At 46.6% G+C, this 16,600-nt stretch overlaps 1 protein-coding gene across 1 annotated transcript in view; it reads left to right on the forward strand.

Moving 5' to 3' along the window:
- The window catches only part of MDN1 (midasin AAA ATPase 1), a 2,221,312-nt gene that overhangs the window by 1,420,148 nt on the left and 784,564 nt on the right, over positions 1 to 16,600 (forward strand). Inside the window, exon 61 of the mRNA XM_078648266.1 lies at positions 12,922 to 13,309. Within this exon, the coding sequence (XP_078504392.1) occupies positions 12,922 to 13,309 (388 nt within the window). The remainder of the gene's footprint in view (positions 1 to 12,921; positions 13,310 to 16,600) is intronic.

Consider the following 16,600-nt stretch of genomic DNA (forward strand, 5'->3'; position numbering starts at 1 on the left):
TAAGGTAAGGAATCTAATACTAACTACTGTTTCTTACAGATATATCGTTACCGAAGGTAAGTAACTTGTTCTTTACAACCTCACTATCAGACCATACATCCTCGAACATATTACCTTCTGATACAATGAAATGTAAAGGAACGCGCAGTCCAAATCACTCCCACGTCATTCTAGATGTACATAGTTTAACTTAGGATCCCAACGTTTGTTAAAAGCAGTACCGCCAGCGGTCTAAACAAAAAAGGGATTTGCGTTACCATTATAAACCAGAAGAATACAGAGAGCACTAACTATAACCGTGGGTCCCCGTCTCACATACCTGCATCTCTCGAAGTCAGGCTCACGGGGCATACGCCTCCGGAAATCTTCAGAAAAAGCAATACAAACCCTGCTTCCTGATTCTGGATTTTAAATACCCTAGATTCGCGGCAAAATCAGCCGAGCAAATCTCATCCGTTTCCAGTCACGTGAAACCAGAAACAACTAGAACGCCAATGGACAAGTACGTTCTACTTTTCATTGAAAGCGAAGATAGACTAATAGTTCTATAAAACCTAAGCAGTCGATCTACAGACCCGATATTTTGTCTATTTAGTTGTGCATAGAAAAAAAGAAATTTTTAAGAATAAAAGCGTGATAAAACTAAGAGTTTCTTCAGAAATTCCTATAAATAAATAACAATACCATGTCCCTGACAGAACTCTAGGCTATTATCCATTCTAACAACATACATTTACTGCAACCCTGATCAAAACACTACTATTGTTAATCAAGGATGTCGATATGATATCCAAGCCTGACATATTAACAGAAAAAGTCTTAATTAATTTTTGAACATGTTGATCTTATGTTAATATATCAAGGCTAAATCGAATAGCATGTGGCCCTATCATCCAGTTAGAACTGTGTATCCTATCAATTTTTAGAGGCACTCCGAACTGGAGATAGCAACTATAAAGGTACTTAGATACTTACTAGTCCCATCATACCACAGTCACAACATATCCTCTCTCATGTGGCCCCAATGAGTCGCTCCCTTCCCTCCTTAGAGTTCAGATCATTGCAGACAGTATTCAAAACGTAAATATACCACTGTTCACGCCAACTGCCAAGCCGTTTCTTCCCTGGACCGGAAACAAGCATCCTGGGACCTGTTTCTGGCTAATCAGCAGTCATCGGCCAGTCTAGCTAGAATCCAGTGGCAAAGTGAGAAAGAGACCCAAGTCTGGGCATACCCTGCCAACTTAGGGCAAACAAAGCAAAACCAAAGGGGATGATGGGCGGTCATGCTACACACACACTTGAATACATTCCACTGGCTCTTCTGGTGCTGTGAAAGCTTCAGTCACGGACATGCTCTTTGATGACGAGTGTCTGTTAGGAGAGGAAGCTTACTGCTTCCTGGAGTGTTTCAGCTTGTGTTCCAGGCTTAGCCACCCACCACCAATATCAGATGTTTTGTGTCTATTCCAGGGCGGTTCAGTCCAGTTAGAGACAGCCTTCTTAGTCTCTCTGAATACCCTATGACTATACTGCTAATTGTTTGCTTGGATGGCTGTAGTGAATGAAGCCAACAGTAGCAGATGTCACCACCACCATCGGCATGGATATGATTTCGGGGCCACTTTATCTGCACCACTCCACGTGCTGATGTCAGTTCCTTTCTTTCTGTGGCTGCTGTTGTGGATCAGTGGCTTATCTATTCCTGTAACTCTTTGCTGAGGCTTTTCCCTCAAATCTTCTGTAAGTGTGCCGCGTCAACCCATAAAACTACAGTGTCATGACTATCACTGATGGATGTCTGTTTCTGGTGTATTGACCTCAAATACTACTCCGTGTTGTGTCAGTGCATCGCAAAGATGAACAAGAAGACCATCTGCGGCCTCCAAGCACGGATGCACTCCCACTCCAGAGGCTGTTTCTGTGACAGGTCATTTTTGAGGTAGCCGGACTCGGATGATTCAAGGAAGTTCCAAAGAAGCATGAAAAACGAAAACATGGGTCTCCTTTATCCTGCCACTCCTACCACTTGAAGTTGCGTGATGCCCCAGGTACCTCAAGGACACAAAGTAGTGCCCTCTTCCCCATTCAGGACAGAATTCAATGCTACTCCTTCTTCAGCCCTGTTACAAACGTACAGGGATGCTGCAGGAACAGAAGGTGGCCATGGACCATATTTTCAGTGCTACACTATATTCCTCTGGAGCACCTACAGATTCAAGAACTCTCAAATCGGTCTAGCATTGGCTTATCTCCCTTTGACACTGACTGCATTCTTCACCCTCACCTTGAGGCTATGTCTGAGACTTTGGCTCTGGTGAAAATCTTGGACAAACTCTATCGACAGCCACATGACCGGGTCTGTGCCGGACATTGCATTTGGAACCAATGCCAGCAGCAAGTGTATTGATCCTGGTGTCACCGGCTCCAGAAGAATTGCAGATTGTGTTGTCAGATGACCATACCCACACTCCATTGCCCAAACCCAGACACTATGCCCATTCTGAACCAGACTTCACCCCACAATGTGTTAAAGGCACTTTTAAAAATAACAGTGATAACCTATGTGACAACGGCAACGTTTTTGATGATTTTTTGGATGCCAGTGATCTTGGCACCTTCCAGACATTGACCTTTCCTCACCGGATCGTACTGTGGCTACTGAAGAAGTCAGCCACCTTTACCACAGTTATCCTGAGGGCTGCTGAGACACATGGCCTTTTTCTTCCGACAAAATAAGTCATGACTACTCTCCAACACAATACACTTAGAAGCCTCTCCTCCAGTTTAACAAGGCTTTAACTAATGTTCTAATAGGTACATAGTGAAATCCAGGATCTTGCCCTCCTGTCAATACACAGGTAGCGAGGCGGCACTGGCCTGCTTCCGAAGATTTGGACTTCTCATCAAAACATTACACTCCAATGAGTCTTGGCGTCCAAGCATCTGCAAGCCCTTTGCACCCCAATGCATTCCCTACTAACCCTGCCTGAAAGAGAATAATAAAATGATGGAAACATTCGCAAAACTGATGTTCTTCTCACAAGCCCAGTCCTCAAGTCGGTGAATACCACATGCATTATTAGACAGAATGGGGACATTTTGTCAATGATCTCACACGAGGCATATCAAACCTTGATTAGTCTGATGTTATGTTATGTTATATTCTATTTATACAGCGCACAGCTACTCATTATCCCGGCGCTAACTCCAGAAAGTCATTCCAAACTCAGATTAAAGAGCTCAAAAAAGCAGCGTTTTTAGTCTTTTCTTAAAGATCAAAGGGTCATGCACACTCCGAAGCGCCAGCGGTAGCATATTCCAAGCCAAACCTGCTTTGCGAGTAAAAGAGCTCCAACCAAGCCTGTGGCGGTAAAAGCGAGGGTTCTGTATTAGAAGCTGGTCAGATGATCGCAGTTCTCAAGTAGGTTTGTAGAAGACAAATCTATTCTGCAGGTAGATCGGGCCTAGCCCATAGCGGGCCCGATGAACAATGGACAGCATTTTAAATTTGAGTCAGGACTCAACTGGGAGCCAATGCAGGTTGCGTAGATGAGTCCGGACACTCCGTCAAGATGAGAGTCCCAGAAGTAGTCTAGCTGCCGCATTTTGAACTACCTGCAATTTCCTCGTCAGATATCCAGGACTACCCACCAAAAGAGCATTTGCGTAGTCCAATCGGGATAAAATCAGAGCCCGGACTACCGTCTCTTTGGCGCTAACTGGCAAAAGGGGGAGAAACTTTCTCAGGATTTTCAGAATGCCGAAGCAGGTACCTGTCAGCTTCTTCACCTGTGTAGAAAAGTTCTGATTTTCATCAAACCAAACCCCCAGATTTCTGGCGGAACCCTTGCACGCCATGGGGCGGGGAAAGTCAGGAGGCCACAGCCTATCTCTGAAATCCCCTGGAAACGAACCGAACAGGAGTACTTCCGATTTTTCTTCGTTGCACTTCAGCTGTGCGTTCGCCAACCAATGGAACACAGAAGATAGACAGTGCTGCACCACATCGACCGAGTCATCACCCTTCCTCCAAGAAAACAGAAGCTGCGTATCATCCGCCTAGGCCATCACCTTAGCCCCCAGTGACTCCGCAAGATAAACCAGCGGAGTCACATAGATGTTAAAAAGAAGAGGGCTAAGCGATGACCCCGGCGGAACGCAAGTTGACAAAAGGGATGGCGCAGAGGCACATGGGGGAAGCCATACTTGCTGTGATCTATCCTTCAAGAAGGATCTAATCCAATTCCATGCCGAGCCTGCAATACCAATTTCTGTTAGGCGATCAAGATCATAGACAAATTGTGACAAAATATTCCCTGGACACTACTGATGGTCTGGATAGGGCAGTCAGCACCAGAGTGATGCTTACACACCATGCCTGAATTTACTACACAGGCATTTCAGCTGATGTCCAACTGTCTCTTACGGACATGCCTATCAACGGCTCTAGGCTGCTAGGAGTGAAGGCAGAATCTGCTGTTGAGAGATGAGGGTAAAACCACTATCCGCTCTCTGAGTTGTTCTCCACTAGCTCGTTGCTCTCCTAACTGACGGGCCTCTTTTGAGGCTTCGGTAGGGGCTACCAACAAAGGCACTGAATATATGCTCTTCAGCTGCAGCAAGCCTCCAAATGCCTACGTGGTCCAGGCTCGTAATCAGGCTGCCAGCATCCAATCCACCAGGGTCAACGAGCTACCCAAACACCACCCATCTCCCCCGCAAAAGCACTTTAGTCTTTATCCCTGCAAGGCCTTGCTGAGGCAATGGTTAAAGGTTACCTTTCAGCCTTCTTAGCTCTACCCGATCAACCATCCCTCTTCAAGTCACCTGTTATGCTTTTTCTGAAGGGACTCATCCACATGTTGTTGCCACAACCTTTGTAATGCCGCAGGGTGACATTAGTTTGGTGCTCACTTACCTAATATGTGCTCCCTTCAAAGCAATGCATAGTTGTCCTCTTCACCTACTTCATATCAAAACAGTATTTTTCATCCCCATAACATAGGGTTGGCGAGTGAGTGAACTCCAGGTATTGTCAGTGATTCCGCCATACACTTCCTCCTTTCCAGATAAATTGGTCTCCTGAACAATAGCGGCATTCCTGCGCAAGTTAGTCAAGCCTTTCCACATAGAGCAATCCATCACCTTGGCAGCTTTCTTTGCTAGACCTCATCCATCCTGGGGGAAAATTGACTTAATCACCTCGACCCTAAGAGGGCACTTAGCTTCTAAGTGGACCATACCAAGGATTACCGACAAGACAACCAACTTTCCATTGTGTTCTTGATTGCTAAGAAAGGCAAAGCAGTGCAAACACTACCCATCTCCAGGTTAATTAAGATTTGCTAGCCAAGAAGCAGTCCTCAGAATGCTTTGCGTGCTACTTACACCAAAGTGAAGACTACTATCACTGCGATGGCACGCATGGTGCCAAATCAGGACATTTGCCAGGCTGCGACATGGATGTCTCAACACATGTTCACATTCATTGTCTGATAGCAAGTACCAGTGGGATCAGGCGTTTAGTCTGATCCTGTCTACAGGGATTGTGCTATTCCACAGACCCACCCCCAGGGAAGGTATGCCTCATTGGTATCTATTCACAAGGTGAGGCATTTGTGGTTAGAAGTCACTACCAAAAGAACAAGTTACTTATCTTCAGGTGCACCCTTTCTGGTAGAGAGACTACCTAACTATATTCCTCACCGACCCACCACCCACCCTATGCTTCTGTTGAATGAACTTGTATAGTTCATTAACAATATTCCAGTCTTAAAGTCAGCACACTGCCATATTCTGATTTCAAGGGCTCCACTTTGTTGGCACGGGTGGAGTTTTGAAGGAAAGTGACGTCAATGCGTTGAAGTGGTGCAGATATAGTGGTCCAACATTATGTACAGACTTTACATGAAGCCACACTATGCTTCTCGTCAACGCATTAGGGAATGGATACAAACTTTCCCGGGTTCGTTCTGGCTCCTGAAAACATTCATAAGGCGAGAAATCTGCTCTTTGATAGACTCAACCAGAAAAGGCATTACCAAAGCAAAGTAACGTGTTCTACAGTTAGCTTTATTTCTTAGTCCCCAAGAAGGACTGAGTTCTAAGACCCATACTTAATCATCACCTTCAGAACTTGCATTCAATAGGACAAGTTCAAGATGCTGTCCCTGAGTGAAGTCCTCCTGGCCCTGAATCTTGGAGACTGGTTGGCTTACCTGAATGTTAAAGTTGTTTTTTTATGTATTCCAATTTTTCCACTACTGATGTCACCTGAGGTTCGGGAAAGAGGAGGAGTCAATTCATAGATCTACTGTGTACACAGTGATGAGCCTTTCATAATTCCTAACAAAGTGCTGACTTTTGTGGCAGCTTCACTGCGACTGGCAGGAGTCCAGATATTTCCATCTTTGGATGTCTGATTATTGAAAGTACCCAGTTCTGGTAAAGGAACCTCTAAATGACAATGACGCTACTTGTGCTTTATCATCAACACCCACCCTTTAATACGGCACTGGCCACAACTAAGATGTGTATTTTAACGACAATGGAGGTCGCCAAATACACCATCACAGGAGGCCTGTTTACAGGCTATGATCCACACATCCTCGCTTGAACGAGTCTACATGATCAATTTGACCTGTTCCTACAAACACGGACACCTTTTTTGTGCACAGACGAGAACGACGAGGGGGAGACTCTGAACCCATCCCTTACATCGGCCACACTCCCCAACCTCCACCCCTGCTAGGGCCATAACACCCACAACAGTCACAGCACTTGACAGTGGACACGCAGACCGCAACAAACTATATAATTCCACGCAACTAGTCTACCCCCTCCATCCTCGTCCCTGAGCCAGTTTACCCACTCCTACATACATACATACATACACACACACACACACACACACACACACACCCCTCACAGACCATACATGCATGATGTACCCGATCTCTTTACCTCCCCCATCTTTTTTGTTTCCTATAGCAATCAGGGCCACTTCTGGCACTCCCCCTGTCTCCATATATTTGTCTTCCCCAACCTCCGCTTATCCCTCTGCTTGTGCCCGCACCACCCCTACACTCCTCCCCCACCCACCCCCGCACCACCCCCGGTCCCGCTCCATTCCCTTCCCCACCTTCTCTTCCAGCCTCGCCCCTCCTTCCCACCTTCACCCCTCCTCCCCCGTCCTGGCCACGCCAAATCGAAGACCCACGGGTCCTTGGCAACGAGACTCCCCCTTCCCATCAGAAACGGGAAGGAGATCACAGACAACGCCGGATAGTTATGTATATCTGATCCCACCACACCCCTCTCTGCTGCCTACACCCAGTCTGATGACAACGCTTGCCCACATCAACTGTAGTGGATGGGGCAAAAAGGGGCGCCTCTCACTAACAGCACCTCTTCACCCCACACACACGCTCCCGCATGCATGCTAATCTCAAAAGACTCAAATGTCCCAGTAATACCCATGCCTAATTGCCCAGCTAGGAACAAGCAAATCCCCCAGGCTTCCAATCCCCTTCCACCATCGAGGGATGCAACCAGGCACCACCACCACCAGAGACACTTTAGCGTTGATAAAGGGCGTAAGGAGTCACGCCCAGAGGTACGAGCGCAAGATACCTGGTAACTTATTACCTACAAAGTGATATTGAAAGTCTCTGAACACATACCGTTACTTTCCTGGACATTAACACCACACGGGATAGTACACAATTACATACCAATGGGCACAAATTCAGAGATCACTCAGTCTTACCATCCCGCCTCCGCACCCCCCCATTCACTAGCACCCTTCCCTCCCTCAGGCAGATGCCCCTTTCCCCCATTTCCCTCCCACCCCCTCTCCCAACTCTTCTCTCATGATTCCACTATCCTAGTACTGGGATACAAGAGTCATCCAAATTACTGTTATATTCGTCTATTGTATCTGTTTGGAAGATGATGACTCATGTTGTATATTCTTATCATTCAAAACCATCCTTCTGGCCAAGATCTCCTGATCCTCATAGGTGCTGAATCTGAGACTCTGCATTGCTTTGCATCACTGTTCACCTTGTCCTTTGGCACTATACTTCTACTTGATGGGGACACTACTACGCTACTCTCTTACTACCGACCAATATATGATACACGTTGGTCTACTGATCCACTCTCCCGATGCCCTCACTTAGTGCTCTCTCTATACTAAATCATTGGTATAAGCCATCCACACACCCAAGGTGTACCTGAACACCTCTTTAGTGGGATCAATAATTTGTGCGCCTTACATTACTTGTTTACCTGATTGTATATTGATATGTCTTATGTATGTTATTATTTTCCTACCATGTTAGTGACTATTATACTGCTCCCATTATCTGTGTTCATTCCTACTGCCCCTACCCTATCTTTGTGAAGCGCTCTGATATCTGTAAGGATCTTGTTCGCGCTATATAAAACTTTGAATAAATAAATAAATAAAGAAATACTACACAAAAAAGATATCATCGACAACCAGAAGTTCCACCTCTCTCCGAAACAGAGGCTGACATTCAGAGGGGCAGTATCTGACACAACCGCCATGAAGACCTTTCTTCTTCCACAGATGCTCAGGTGTTGATTTTGAAATTGGTGACTTGACATTGAATCACATTGTTGCAGGTTTTACGTCTGCTTGGCCTTGTACATCCTGCTGGTGTCACACACCCGTTGGCTCATAACAACCCTTCAGTTTTGCTTGGGTCACATTGCCTCCAGCATTGAGGAGGTTTCACAGCTTAAGTTCAAATCTCTCACTCTATTCATCTGGATCTACACTTTTGGTTTACCCCTGCAGCCTTTTGGACTCTCCTTCCTTCAGACCTCTGCAGGCTCAAGCTCCTATGGTTATGGACACCGCTGAGCTGAGGTGCCAGTCTGGGCAAGATGATTCTGTGGGGCCTTTGGGCCATGATGAGCACATAAATATGTTAGTGCTGTGGCTAGATTGCCTTGCCATAAAGATATTTCTACATTACATTTTGGGGAGCAACATTCAGATTCTGTCAGACAACACTATCACCATTCATTACATCCTCAGACAGGGTCGTTTGGGATCGTGGGCCTTAGGTTGGGTAGCGATTTGTCTTTGGAAGTGGGCTCACCATATGATAATTTTCCTAGTGGCGGCACGGAACAGTAACTGTCATCAGTTTTGTGACATACTCTTCCCTCTATATGGTTCCTTGGTGGATTCCTTTAGGTGCAACTACTGTAAGCATTTCCACTGATACTGATTGTAAGAAAAAACACTTAGAAACCTATTAGACTAGTGGACCTTCAAGGATTCCTAAAGAGATATAAATACAGCCAGATGTATAATTTATCTCCAAAAACATTTATTAGTACAAAATGATTGCAAATTAATTCTCAATAGTTACATTTTAGTACACAATAAGCTAAAAATAGAGCCATTTTCTAAACCCACGTCTCTAGTTTGTTATTCCTAAATATAATGTTCTTTCATACAAAAAGGGGGGATCTGTGCACACGCCTGATTCAGTGTGACCTCAATGTCGCCATTCATTACACACAAATGCAAACAATAAAGCCGATGCACATGTAGTCTTGAGTGATGATTATCTTCACGTTTTCTTTTAATCTCAAGTCCCAGCCAACACGTGTTTTGTCAGGGCTTTAAGTCCTCGACTTCGTCAGGGCTCCAAACGGGCCGGCTTTGCCACTTAATGCACTGCAAGATTTGTAGTGCTCTCCGCCGGTTATAATTTTGAGATTAAAAGAAAACGTGAAGATAATCATCACTCAAGACTACATGTGCATCGGCTTTATTGTTTGCATTTGTGTGTAATGAATGGTGACATTGAGGTCACACTGAATCAGGCGTGTGCACAGATCCCCCCCTTTTTGTATTTAGTGTGTGCCGATCTAGGTCCCATTAGAGGTGTTGGGTTTTTCCTCCGATCTGTAGCACCGTCACGGATAGAGAAACATATTTAATTTAATTTAATTTATACCTTACGTGACACACTGCAGGCGCCATAACTGATTGACCGCTAATAAAAGCCCTGTCCGGTGATTGTATAATGTTCTTTCATACTCCCACATTCATACCATATCTAGCATTTCCATAATGATTAGGAATCCACCGATATATAAAAACTGTAATTTGTGCTTATGGGTACATTAATGATTTATGTGTTTTTCTTCACCAAACCTTTTATACACAGTATTACATTCCATATTACACATTTCTCACTAATAAAGAGTCTCTGCCACAATAATAGTTATAGTTGAAATAGCCAAGTGGGGTCAGAATATCATATGTAGTTTGCGTCACTAAAGAAACAAATGCATCATTCACATGGCTGAAGAATCGTTTGCTACATACTTTTCGGCTGTGAGCCTTTGTCAGGAAACCATGAAATCATGAATTCCTAGAATGTATTGGAAAACATCTGGTTTACGTAGAATAGGTCCCACTAAAACTACAATTTAAAATAAGTGTGTGTTAAGCAGAAAAAGTGTGTCACAGTAGAAAGATAAGTCCTTAAAAGCTTCAAATGAGAGTAAATCCAGTATTTTAAGATCATCATAAGTATTGCGATTATCACAAGTGGGTAAAAACTCTAGGAACACCGCCACAGTGCTCAAAGAGCGTGTCAAAGGAAACTAGAAACCTTGCACATGCTAAAAAAATGTCATTGGTGCCATAAACCCTTTTACTAAAAGTCTTCAGTACTAACGAAGGTTTAGTCTTGAGTACTAAAAAAAGATGCAGGAGAATTGTGCACAGCTGATTCTGATTACTGTAGACTGGGCTCGGAGGATATACCATACTCTTATCTCTAAGCACTCGGCCACCCCTCTGGCTTTCATACCAGGATGATCCTGTGCCTCACCCTAACACAATACTCTGAAGCAGCACACATGGAGATTGTCCGTGCCAGCTAAAATCCTTTTTCCTTCCTGGTAAGTTTGCAGACATTTACTTGGCGGCCTTGAAGTCAAATACTAAATTTATGTATGCAGGCTGCTCGACTATGTTCATAAACTCCCATCAGTCCTGATATCTTCTGAGGCTTTGTCTGGATTTCCCATATGAGATATGCTCAGAAATTTGAATCGAGTAGATTGATGTCACAAAGGTCCTGCCTGTCTATAAGTGAGCCACCTAGGGACCTCAAGACCCCTGAGACCCACTTCGAGAGTGGCCCAGCAGTCCTGAATATGCCCCTGCCAGCTGTTGACCCCTGACTGAGATGGGCACCTTTACGCACTGTGCCCGGCCAGCATACCTGCTCTGCACTCAGTCCACCAGGCCTGGGTAACGACAAACCGGCTGTGCTCCCATGTTCCTAAGACCCTTCTGATCCTAGTCCATGTTTGGGAGCTTTCGGACTGGCCCATCAGTCCTCCTGAGCAGCCTGTCTTTAGATGGACCCCTTCCCCGTCAACGCGCCAGCTACAAGCTCCTGGCGAAATTTGAGACGCACCCGACGAACTGTTGGTGGAACATTGGACCTTGGCTTCTTGCTACTCTAAACCTGAAAGGTGAGCCCCTACAACTGTCTGTGCTCTGTGTTTTACCTACCTGTTTTTTCCTACCATAGGATTGCATGGTGCAAAATTGCACACAACTTTGAACTATTTGCTGATATTTCAAAATTTGTAAGAAATTCCGAACTTACCTTTGAACGTAGTTCTTGGTTTGGACACATATATAAAAATAATTGTTATTTTTCTAAATTTGCCTTGGGTTTATTCTTTGAGTGCGTCTCATTTATTGCCTCTGAGTACAGCACATATTTAGCACTCCCCTCTGATAAGCCTAACTGTTCACCCACACTACCACAAAGGAGACTGTCAGTATTATCTACTTTAGCCTCAGTATGGTGTACTTCTTTTTAGCACACTATATAGAGAGCCAGCTTCCTACAGTAACAATCTTTTCTTATAGATACTTTATAACAAACTTCCCACAACCTCGTTCTGTCAACTGCATTCATTTTCCGTCTAAAAAGGTCCTAATCTAAAGACCTGTGCACTGGTCATGCCAATCTGCTGATGGGCTGTGGTTCTGAGGGCAGGTACAACCTAAGAAAACAATTGATTTCAGTGCACATGGGTGGTGCTTATTGTGGCTTCTGTAACTTTCAGAGCGGAACAGTGTCTGTATTGAGTGGCATGAAGCCACATACCGTCATGCAGGTGTACTGATTTTAACTTTCCAGATCCGGTCTGATGCCTAGAGAATGTTCACAAGGTGAGGTATCTGCGGTTGAGTAGAGTATCCTCCAGAAAGATAGGTGGCAAATGTAAGTAACGTGTTCCTTATTTGAAATGTAGCACTAAAGACAAAGCAGCTCTAATAACATTTCAAACCCTAGCACCCAGTTGGTTGCTTGAGTATGTATTATTTTAGTAATTGTAACTGAATCATTTACATACCCTCTTGTGCTATTTTCTAATTTATTTTCTGAAGTAAACCACTGACAGGACATTAATTCTATTGAGTGATTTTACTGTGTCATATTGAATCAGAATTTCTGACCCCTTCCACCGCCTGAATTAAACCTTGATAGCTTATCCTTGCTACCCAGAAAGATTCAAATGCTTTACAAGAGTAACCTGGCTTACCAGTAGGTGTACATCACAATTATGACCCTTTGGTCGTTATTTTAGACAGCAGTACATACACACAGACCACTGCATAGCAACTGCTAACTCACCACAGCACCACTTTAGCACCATTGAAGGAGAAAACTGTTCCATAGTCCCAGCTTAGTGTATAGAAATAGATTTATTATCTGCTCTTCAAACACGGTATTCCACCTCAGTGTCATGTTCTAAGGCAAAAATGTTCAGTGACTACAGAAATATTTAAATTCGTCTATTGAGAAAAATAAATGTTTTGTATTGTGTCTGTAGGAATACTGATGCCAAAATGCAGGGACTACTGTTATGCAGGCAGTTAACCCTTTTGAAACACCTTCTGCCAAGCCACCTGCAAGCAGAATATTTACAGAACTGTGAAATGCTTCCACAAAAGAACATTGGATCTTTGCGCTTTCTTGAGGAAGTGCTGGAAGGAGAAGTTGGACACGAACGAATTCCTGATGATGTAATCAGTATCCTACTAACCTGCGTACAGCAGTTTTTTGGAGAAGGTGATGACATAAGGGACCTCCCTGAGCTGGCTAAACGAGGCTGCTTGTGGGTGAACATGGGTTTGCTCCAGATTCATGTTTGGCTTCCACAAACCACATTTGACTCGGCGGTGAAGAAGAAATACAAATTGAAGTATGCCAAGGAGGAGGTATGTTTTTTCTGGATCCACAAGGCTTGCTTGGCTGCTGCTGTGGCCTTCCAGTATTTATTTGTATTCTTGTGTGCATTTCGGTTGCAATTAATTTTAATTAAATGGTTTGAAGACCAGTGATACATAATGCAGTGAAACAAAATATTCCACCTAGTCTGTTTAGAACACATTTAAATTGTTCTGACATTAAAGATTTTATTTCAGTTTTAAACTGTCTTTTGTTACTGTGGTGTTTAACTGGAACCACTTTACCTTCTGTACCTAGCATTCCCAGACATTGGTAGCATGCTTCTTGTTTTAGGAAAAAAATCCTTGCTTGGGTACTTTCAAACCGTACATCTGATGCTGCCAATGCTTATTCCGTAAGGTTATATGTCTGTTATTTGCCTCCCAGGATATAGATTTTCTTTGGACGAGCTCTCATCCCCAGCCTTGTCCACATTTAAGGCTTGTTACTGCAACTGACGGTATTAAAGAAAAAGGCTTGGCTGTGGGTTGAATACATCTACATCTGCTTCTCAGAAGTTTTTACCCCCCGATCCCCACCCCCCCCCCCCCTAAAAAGTATTTTTAGATCTCATAGGTGGAGTACCTTGCTTTCACCATATCTGGAACATGAGTGAACAATGAATGTGTTTATTGGGTGGTGGAAGTGATATGTGTGAGTCATGAATATTCTGATAAAGTGAAGCTAAAGACCTAATCATTTCCTAGGAGCTTAGAGTCAAACTGAGCCAAAACCTCCAGAATTACATTGGCCATGGAGCCAATAGTAAGTAAACTCTAGGGCCTAGACGCTAGGATGTTTGCGATATTGAATCCTCTTCAGGTGTGCTAGCACTTTTTTTTTTTTTTTTTTTTGCTTTTTTGAGTTTGTTCTTTTCATCTTGACTGTTTACCTCCCCATTGATAAGCCATATCTGAAAGAAACAGGTTAGTGTTAGATTCCTTACCTTAGACTATCCCCAGGCGTCAGACTGGATCCTGAAAGTTTTGTGTAGCTGTACCCTTGCACGTCGGTAGGCGTCGTCTGCGGCTCCACATCAGTCGTTGGTGCCGTGATGTCGTCGGAGTACTTAGATGCCGCCCTCGCGCGCTGACGTCAGTTCTTCTTTTTTCCCCACCGGCAAGCGCAGATCCGGAAAAAGCAGTACTTTAGTCACTTTTTCACTAAACTTTTTTTGATCTCTCTTCGAGTCTTTACGACTCTCGGTGCCGGTAGGGATGCCCGGGTTCAAGCCCTGTACCGATTTCAACCGACTGATGTCGGTTACCGATCCCCGCGGCCGGTGCCTCTATTGCCTTGGGGCCGACCATGACGACAAGTCGTGCCCCGACTGCCGGGCTCTGACGTCGAAGGTTAGGCGGGAGCGGTCCCGTAAGCGCCTCGAGATCCTGCAGTCGGCCCCGCGCCGCTCGCGGTCCAGGAGGGGGTGGAGGGACTGGTCGCGGGGCCACAGTCGTCAGAGCTCGGCGAGTCGTCGGGCTCCAAGTCCTGAGGAAAGAGGCACAAGAAGTCGAAGAGGCGACATCGCTCTTCCGACTCCCCCCGACGCGGCCGGGGGTTCGGGCGACACCGCCCACGCGGCTCCGCTGGAACCGCAGGCGTCGCGGCCTGCTCCATACCCGCCGGTCCCTGGGCCGAACGCGACGCCGGAGGAGATCGATGCCTTCCTCATGGCCATGAGTTCGCTCTCTCCTCCGTCGTGTTCCGTGGTGCCTTCGGGCCCCACGGTCCGGGCTGGGTGCTTCGGCCCTGGCGCCGTCGGCGACTTCGGTCCCGGCGCTGGTCGACCTTACGACACCCCCCCTCTACACCCCCCCTCACCCCCCCCAACCGGCACCCAACCTGCCCCGACCAGCGCCGTCCCCGGTTCTTCCCTCGGTCCGGATCCGGAGTTGGACCGGCGTCACTCGACGCCGCATGCGATGCCGGCAGAAGAGCAATTCTTCTATGATCCGGCTCCATCCTTTGCACCTGATTTTCAGGAGCTGGAGGGCGAGGGTGACTGGGAGGGGTCTGACGACCCTCTGAAACAGGCGTGTCAGTCATTTTGGACTGGACAAACGACGAGCTAGGGGAAGCCAGTGGTCTCTACACTACACCTGACACTGGCTTTGTCTCCCCTCCTACCGTGGCTATGGAGGAGGGAGCTGCTTATAGTGTGGTGCTGAAGAGGGCTGCCTAGGCCTTGGCTCTTAAGCTCCCCGTCGCAACTGTGAGGTCTAACATCCTCACTGAGGTCCTTAAAGCGCAGGCAGGCTCTCCGGAGCCTCTACTGCCGTTTAATGACGCTCTCACAGGCGTCCTGTTGGGCACCTGGTCCAGGCCGGCTTCAGTTTCCCCTGTAGATAGGAATGACGCCAGGTGCCACCGCCTGGCTCTGGGCGACCCTAGTTTTCTGTCCACCCACCCCACCCCCGAGAGCCTGGTTTTCCAGGCCTCTACTTCCCAGTCTGCATTCCCGACTGCACCTCCAGATCGGGAATCCAAAAGGTATGAACAGTTTGGAAAGAAACTGTTCTCCGGCCACAGTTTGGGGTTGCGGTCAGTCAACACCGCTTGCCTTTAGGGCCGTTACACCCACTCTCTGTGGGATACGGTTGCGGCTGGGCTGCTGGAGTGCCCGGAGGGTGCCCGGGCAAAGCTCGCTCAAGCCCTTGCGGAGGGACGAGACGCAGCACGGTATTCCATTCGATGTGGGCTGGATACCATGGACTCGCTGGCCAGGGCGATGTCAACGACAGTGGCGGTTCGCCTCCACGCCTGGCTGAGGTCAGCCAACTTCTCGGCTGATGTCCAGAACACCCTTGAGCGCTTCAAGGACTCCAGGGCTACGGCCAAGTCCTTGGGCCTGTCGGGCCAGCATCCGCCATCTTCTGCCTTTCGCTCCTTTCGTGGCCAAGGAAGGGGCGCCCCTTCACATCCTGCCAGCCACAGAGCGCAGTCTAACATCCAGCGCGGCGGCGGACGTGGTAACCGCCATGGCGGTGCCAGGGGGCAACGGCGAGGCCAACCCACATCCAGCCCCGCAGCATCTGCCTCAAAGCCCTCCTAGTCCGAGGTTTCAGGCCCATTTGACGGCAGTGGGGGGCAGGGTCCGCCATCACCTCCTCCACTGGCGCAACATCACTTCGGACAGGTGGGTGCTGCAAATCGTCCGAAGGGGCTACTCCCTCCCCTTCGAGGCAACCCCTCCAGCCATGCCATCGCAGTACCACCGCGTGTCGGGGGATCACTTGCAACTTCTGCAAGAGGAAGTATCGGCCCTCTTGGCCAAGGGGGCC

This window comes from Lissotriton helveticus, chromosome 6, assembly GCF_964261635.1.
Source record: "Lissotriton helveticus chromosome 6, aLisHel1.1, whole genome shotgun sequence".
NCBI classification, from domain to species: domain Eukaryota; kingdom Metazoa; phylum Chordata; class Amphibia; order Caudata; family Salamandridae; genus Lissotriton; species Lissotriton helveticus.